Here is an 8,004-nt window from a genome sequence, read left to right on the forward strand (position 1 = left end):
CCGAGCCTTCTGCTCCAGGTTCCTGTGAGAGTGCAGGAGGAGCAGCAGATGGAGCCATTTCCTTTAAGATGGCTCTATCTGTAGTTAGGCCCAAAAGGAAGATAGAAGGGGGGCTGGAAGTGTGGTGTGGCATATCTAATTGCTCTGAGGAGTGCTGCTACCAACTTACTGACATATCAGGTTTGTCTTGTTTCTGTTTTTCCTGTAGTGCTATCATTGAGCACACCAACAGAGTAATTTTCTTAGAAGATGATGACATTGCAGCAGTAACTGATGGGAAGCTTTCAATTCACCGTCTTGAGCGTTCAGCTAGTGATGATCCTTCCCGGGCCATCCAAACCTTGCAGATGGAATTGCAGCAAATCATGAAGGGTGGGTTGAAACATCTGTAAACGAGTATCATCAAAGATGGATGATTACTGACTGTTTGTGTAGTAGATAAGGCAGAAAACTGCTAATTTGTTGTGAAAATGACCTGATATTTAGGCTATTTGTACTGGGAGCTGGCAATTCCAAGCTTTAAGACCAAGGGAAGAAAGGCGGTATGGGACCCTACCCGTTTTTAGCCTTGGGAAAGTCCTAGATACTCCATCTCAATACTGAGTGAAAATATAAATAATGTTAATGTGGTGTTGTAGTTGTTGGCAAACTTTGACTGTAAACTAAGAACTGAAGTGGAATAGAGAAGTTTCTTTAAAAAGGAATTCAGTTACCTTGTCAGAGTTGGGAAATGAAACCAACCTAGTAGAACTACCAGTCCCTTCTTTCTTCTTGCCTGTTCCTAAGCTTTTGTTTAAGCTAACCAAGTCAACTTAAATTAGCTTGCTACCATAGGCTGTCTTAAAAGTTCTCTTTGTAACTGTAACAGACTTCAAATAATGAAGCATGTACCTAAGCATTACCATGTAATGTTTTTCTAAACAGGTAACTTCAGTGCATTCATGCAAAAGGAAATTTTTGAGCAACCGGAATCAGTTGTCAATACGATGAGAGGCAGGGTGAATTTCGAGAGCAGCACAGGTAACTCAGAACAGGTGTTCAAGCTGCTCTAAGCCTGCAAATTTTGAACATATTAACTAGAATAGAAAATACACCACTGATAATGCTTTTTTTTTTTTGTTTGTTTACAGTTCTGCTGGGGGGGCTGAAGGATCATTTGAAAGAAATCAGAAGATGCCGAAGACTGATCATTATTGGCTGCGGGACCAGTTACCATGCTGCAGTAGCTGTATGTTCAGCCTTAGCTGAAGTACATATGTAACTCCTAGTTGCTGGGTTTTCAGACAACAGCTCTTCATCTGCTTTTTCTTCTTCATCTCAGACTTTGCCTTTCATTGTGGGGTCTCACCCTTTTATTTAGTTCTCCTTTGTGCCACATTCTTTATTAATGCTCCAATGCTGCTACCTACCACGCTAGAAATGAACATTTTTCACCTTGGCTTTGAAAGCTCTGGTGAGCTGCAATGATAATTTTTTGTAATAATCCATTTAGATTATCTCTGACTCTGAAGATGTCAAGACTTTTATGGGTGGCAATATTAACAAATATTGTGTGCTGCTTGAATACAGACTCGACAAGTATTGGAAGAATTAACTGAATTACCAGTGATGGTGGAACTTGCTAGTGACTTCCTGGATAGAAACACACCTGTATTCAGAGATGATGTGTGCTTTTTTATAAGTCAGTCAGGTGAGCTGCATTTGCTGTTTGTCTTCAGTTGAGTGAAAACTGTAGAAAAATTTTAAAAAGCCAATGATTTATTACTTTCTGCATGTTGCAAGAGAGGATGATGGCTAATGGGCCAGATTTGTCTTGAGCGAAAGTTTCTTTCAGACTTAATTCAAATCTATAGACAATTAGTGAGTGCTGAAAGATTGTTTTCAGTTGCATTTTGCATTGTGTAAGTGTGGATGCAGTTATTTAAACACACTTGTGTAGAATGTTATGCTTTTCAGGAACCATTACTATCCTCTGTCAACCTGAAATCATAAGATGTAAATGCTTTCCAGGTGAAACTGCAGATACGCTTATGGCCTTGAGGTATTGTAAAGAACGTCGTGCTCTAACAGTTGGCATTACAAACACAGTCGGAAGCTCAATATCCAGGGAGACTGACTGTGGTGTACATATCAATGCAGGACCTGAGATAGGTGTGGCAAGCACAAAGGTAACTGCTGTTCAGTGTTTGACTTTCATACTTCACCATTGTGGAATCCAATTAAAATTTTAATTGTAGCACTTCAAACTGAGATCATACTGACTCTCTGCAGACTTAGCTGCTAAATGTTTTGTTTTGTCTGCAGGCTTATACCAGCCAATTCGTGTCTCTTGTAATGTTTGGCCTAATGATGTCTGAAGACAGAATTTCCCTGCAGAAAAGGAGACAGGAAATCATTAGTGGACTAAAATCATTGCCAGGTATATTGATATTTTGGGTTTGAGGAGGGATAGGGGATGTTGTTTAACGGGCAATATAAAATACTACTCGGGGATGTTTTGTTTCTTATTTAAGTTTCACTCTCCCCCTCCTCCTGAAAGGTAGACAGTATAAGAAAAATGGACTATTAGTTTCTGCACTCATTGTCAATTTTACAAGTGCCCTTCCAAGATATTTGGCAGGAAGATCAGAATTTTCATGGGTTGGGTTTTCTAATTACCGTAAGGTGTTTTTGTATGAGGAAATATTACTTGATCTCCTGAATTGATGATCTGAAATTTTTAAAGCCTTTCACTTTAAATCAGGATAGATAAAAGGAAACTAATTCAAGGTGACTTTAAAATGGATGTTCGTAACTTCCTTTAAAAATACAAATGGGAGGTATGAGCACTGCTTAAACCAATGGTTGCTTTAAATTTGTTACTATAAATAAGGCTGGAGAAACTATCATTAAACTGCGGTCAAAGACGCAGAGTTAATAGTTGAATTATATTAAGCGTATTTGTTCTAATAGATCATTAGAACATCCTACTACAAGCAAACTATTTTTTCCAATTAAAAAAGCTTTTTATATGTGCTTTTTATGTGCCCCAATAGAGATGATTAAAGAAGTCTTGTCCTTGGATGAGAAGATACATGATTTGGCTCTTGAACTGTACAAACAAAGATCGCTGCTGGTTATGGGTCGTGGATATAACTATGCCACTTGTCTGGAAGGAGCTCTGGTAGGAACCTCTCAATATTTTTGGATTTAAAATGAGCTTTTGTGGCTTCTGCAACATAGTTTATTTCTAATATTTCATTACAGCTTAATTCTGCTGCAGTAAAACTGCTATCTATAACTGAGAGCATTTAGTGCTGCTAGATTGAACACATGCATAAGGTGAACCTGGATACAATATCAGTTTCTTTTTTCTTTCACATAATAAATGCAGTGTGTAATGAGTCTAAAAAACCAAACAAACAATTTAAAATGCTGACCCACTGGAAAATAACATCAGAAAAACACAATGTGCTGATGTTCAGATGAGATGCTTATGCAGGAAACGCATAAATTATGTTATGAACTTTCTGTTGGACTGGACGCATATCCATCTCTCAGAAGTTTGAAATGTTAAAGGTAGACTGCGTTAGCCGAGGTTGTGCTGGGTGTTCGGTGCTTAAAGTTCCTGTTGATTACGCCATTTCTTTATCTGCAAATGCACGTGCATGGGCAAGCTCTGCTTCCACCAGCAGCCTGCTAGAAATCCCAGCAGACAGGCTTGTCTGTTTTCACTGTTAACTGACCTTTGAAAATACCGACTTGATACCGTATGTCTGTATTTAAGTGGCAGATGTACAGTGTTGGTATTTTGCTTCTTGTGGCTTTTATTTCTCATCTGACCTACTAGTAATTTGATGGCATTTGCTTTTTGTAGAAAATAAAAGAAATCACCTATATGCACTCTGAAGGTATCCTGGCTGGTGAGCTGAAACATGGGCCGTTAGCCCTAATAGATAAACAAATGCCTGTTATCATGGTGATAATGAAGGATCCTTGTTTCACCAAGTGCCAGAATGCTCTGCAACAGGTCACTGCTCGACAGGTAAGCTGTTTAACTAATACAATGTCATAGAGAAGGAGATTGTGCACATTGTATTTCTGTTGACTGTGCCTCAGAAAAAGGATGTATTGGGTTTTTTTCTAATTATTAAGATATAAATAAGAACCTATATCTGCATTGTAGGTTGTTGTTAAAGGTTAACGCCAGTAGTGAAAACTGATTGCATGTGGGTTGTTTGGGGGTTTTTGTTTGTTTTGAAGCAAATGAAATAATGTTAAGAATAATGTGAAAACTCTACAGGGTGAAAACATTTCAAGTCTCACAAAACAGTGAATGACAAGAGTCATTATGCAAGACTGGCATTGTTAGCTACCTAAGCACCTTCAAACATACTACGGGCATGCTGTGAGCCAATGTTTCAAAGCAGTTGTAAGCCGGCTCTTCACATAACACTGCAAAATCTTATTTTTCAGGGTCGTCCAATCATTCTGTGTTCTAAAGAAGACACAGAAAGCTCAAAATTTGCCTACAAAACCATTGAGCTGCCTCATACAGTTGACTGCCTTCAAGGAGTCTTGAGTGTTATTCCTCTCCAGTTGCTTTCATTTCACCTGGCTGTTCTCAGAGGATACGATGTAAGTGCTTTCTATATTTAGCACTCCGGTTAGTGCAGTTCTGAACTTCCTCCTACCAGTGTAAAGTGAGAGACCCCATTATAAGGCATATCTAACAAAGAACTATGGTAACAATGGAGCTTATAGTGACTGTGGTAGTAGAGGAGGCATTTCAGTGCCAATTCTTCAGCTTATATTTTTTTGAATTGGTATCCTTCTAAAAAAGTTAAATATAACTTGCTTAGTTCGATTAGTTAAGAGTGCAGATAAGACTCTTTCAGAAAACTAAATCTTAAAATGTGATACTGCACTTTAACTTGGAATAGTTCAGTGCTTTGTACAGCTTAGTTTGACGCTGGCTAGGTGTGTCAGTTTGATAATGACTGCTTTGGGAAGGTACCCTCTGCAAAACTAATATGTGTTTGTTAGGAGGGTTTTGGAAGCAAGGATGAATTCAACAGTGAGTCATTATCTGCAGATCTATAGTCTCTTGTGTGTGTTAATGTGTCTAGAATAAAGCAGAACTCAGTAGGAAGTCTAAAAAAAGCACACTAAATGAACTGTCAAATGCAGAATGTCAGTATTATTCTGTCATATACTGAAAGTCTGTCTCTTCATTCTAGGTGGACTTTCCAAGAAATTTGGCCAAATCTGTTACCGTAGAGTAACAGCCAAGAACAGCTGATGGTTTTTGTCATCAGACCTCTGAGTTATACTTGTAGAAATGTGTTGTTCTGAATTGATAGGTACATGTTTTTCTAAAGAGAATAACAGTGCTAACTGGAAAGCGTCAGATGGATTTATCTTGCAGCTTTAAAAGCTTTTGATGTGCCTTGTACCCAAGTGCTTTTGCTCACAGCAAATATTCCTCTTAAGTCCTGAAATTGCCAAAGAAGATAAAAATTGTTTACACATGGTATACTGAATGAACTTTTCTACTGTGCAATATATATATACAGCTCTCTTCAGAGTAACTGTGAACATTTTTTTAGCCTACACTACTTAACTAGTTTTAAAGATATAGTATTTATAACTACAATTGTATAGCTTTTTTAAGTTATTTTTTTTAGTACATTGCTTATCTGCAGCATTGGTAATGCTCAGAATGTAAATACTGAGCATGTTGACACTTGTGTACAGTTGTTAGGGTTTTTGTCCTACTTCAGCCTTAAACTGGAAATTTGTTGTCCCTCTTCCTCCCCTGCTTCCCTTCACCCCTCTGCATCTGTGCGTTGTATTTAACCTGTTATTTGCAAAGCTCTTCTGTGGCTGTAAATTCCCAGCTATGTTTTAAATTTCTGCTTCTTTCAACTAATTATTTGAAAAGCCAGAGCAACATTTTGTTTTGTATGCCACCCCAGCTCTTATTTGCATAACACGTACAGTGCAACAAAATAAGGGAACTGGATGTCTTTCAAGTGATATTTGTTTGAAGAGTGTACGATGAAATTACAATGCAATTAAAAGATTATATAATTCTTCTTGGTTTATGTTTGGTTTTTGCTTTTTTATTTTTAACTTGATGACTCCTTATCTCAGGTCTGAACACAGGTGCAACACCGCAGTACTCTGATACAAGTAGGAGGGACAGTGTTCTCCCCCAGTCTCGCCTAAATCCTGGTATCAGAGTTTTCCTGTGTTTCTTGGGTTAGTTCTTTGTGTGTCACACAGGTCCCCCAGGTAGGCACACCTTACTTTTCCCTATCCAGCAGCTGTGTTTCAAAAGAAGGTGTCAGGTTTGGGTATCACTATCTTTCTGAAGCACATGAGTACAGGAGAATTGAATTTGGTGACTGTTCATCAGTGTTTTGCCAGACGCGTACTAATACAGCAGTGTAATCTCTGGTTGTAGCTCCTACTGTAGTTCACACCAGCTATTGATTAAGCCTTTGTATTTTACCTTCTGCTGAGGTAGATGAATGTGGGAAGAAATTTCCTGCAGGTGAAAATAGAAGCTGTGTCTATATTTTTACGTATGTTGTTTATGGTCATAAAGTTACCTCCTTGGCCAAGAAAAAACTGCCATAAACTTGCATTTTAAAATAGTATCTAAACCACAGCTACTGGAATATATATAAAAAACCCAACACCCTATACTGGCACATAAGAGAATACTAAGTCTATCTTCAAGCTACGACTAAAACCCTATTTTTTTAAGATGTATTTGCAAAAGCACACTTTGCTAGTTGTGAACTAACTAGCAGTAGGAAACATATATAAACCTCAAAGAAATAAGGTAGATAAACACAACGCTCCTGCTCACTTGTTATTTTGGAACAGTCAGAAATCATAATATTTAATTTCTGCATTTTATTAACTAAATCCTTGACTAGTGGAGTTTTCTTTGATATTCCTCTGCAGGCTTGCTTCTAAATGGAGATGTTTGAATGCTTATGTAGGTTAATAGCTTGAAAGTGTTACACAGCTTGTTGTAATAGGAGCTTCTTCCTGGAAACTGCTCTAGCACTTTTTATAACCACATAAAAGAACCCAAATCGTAACGAAAAGCACAGTGATAATCTGACCTAGATGCCAAGAATATGTAACTTGGTATTCAACATGTTGGTTTTGGTAAGTGATGCAAAGGCCCCTTTTAGTGTCTGTCTAGAATTAGTTTCTTCTTCATATTAAGAAGTAGAGCTATTAAAGGAAACTGATGTCATCTAGTCTGTATGATACATTAAATTGATTTAAAAAAAAATTACAGGTGTGTTTTTCTAAAATCATCTATGACAATATAAGCCACAGAACAGAAAGCTCTTGTTAGTCCTAGGAGAGGTGGGCAAAATATTGAGTTTATTTTTAGTCAGCACCTGTTTTAAAAAACAAGCAGTCCTACCATCAAGGCAGGTGCTATGGTAATGTATAGAAGGCTTACAATTTTTGAGTGGGGCCAAAAATAGCTGGGCTACCTGGGCAGGGAATAAATCCCTCCCCTTCCGAACCGTCCCCCCTGGAAAAGCCATGTGAAGCCCATGCTTCACACAGCTGCCACTGTGTGATGTCATTTCGCTGTGGCGCTTTGAGGGCTTCCTAGACATGGGAGGTGTTTACCTCACGGAGCACTTCTCCCCGCTTGCTGGATCAGGGCGGCTGTGAGGAACCGTCAGCACCACCCAGCAGTGAGAATTGGTGCCGCGGCAACCCATGACGAAGCACTGCTGTGAGGTGACATCATAAATATGGTGACAGGTTGACGTACGATGATGACATCACGCCAGGGGGCGGGGGCTGCGCCCGGATTGGCCTGAGCTTCCCTGTCTCCACTGCAGTCCTTCACCGCCCTCCCTTATATAGCGGCTAGTGGGTCCCGCCTCCGGAGCGCGATTGGTTGAGCTTCGCCGGCAGAGGGCTACGATTGGGCTGAGAGGCTGTCTGTCAGCGGGCGCAGGCCTGGCGCGGCCTGTG

The 8,004-nt window shown here is 39.2% G+C and overlaps 1 protein-coding gene across 1 annotated transcript in view; it reads left to right on the forward strand.

Moving 5' to 3' along the window:
* GFPT2 (glutamine-fructose-6-phosphate transaminase 2) overlaps positions 1–6,056 on the forward strand; it is a 17,714-nt gene extending 11,658 nt beyond the window's left edge. Inside the window, exons 10-19 of the mRNA XM_009322761.1 lie at positions 209–372; positions 925–1,020; positions 1,131–1,228; positions 1,570–1,690; positions 2,011–2,168; positions 2,305–2,419; positions 3,036–3,163; positions 3,857–4,024; positions 4,456–4,617; positions 5,220–6,056. Of these exons, the coding sequence (XP_009321036.1) occupies positions 209–372; positions 925–1,020; positions 1,131–1,228; positions 1,570–1,690; positions 2,011–2,168; positions 2,305–2,419; positions 3,036–3,163; positions 3,857–4,024; positions 4,456–4,617; positions 5,220–5,264 (1,255 nt within the window). The 3' untranslated portion in view covers positions 5,265–6,056. The remainder of the gene's footprint in view (positions 1–208; positions 373–924; positions 1,021–1,130; positions 1,229–1,569; positions 1,691–2,010; positions 2,169–2,304; positions 2,420–3,035; positions 3,164–3,856; positions 4,025–4,455; positions 4,618–5,219) is intronic.
* Positions 6,057–8,004: the final 1,948 nt, after the last annotated feature.

Source organism: Pygoscelis adeliae, unplaced genomic scaffold (genome assembly GCF_000699105.1).
Source record: "Pygoscelis adeliae isolate BGI_AS28 unplaced genomic scaffold, ASM69910v1 Scaffold34, whole genome shotgun sequence".
Taxonomy (NCBI): domain Eukaryota; kingdom Metazoa; phylum Chordata; class Aves; order Sphenisciformes; family Spheniscidae; genus Pygoscelis; species Pygoscelis adeliae.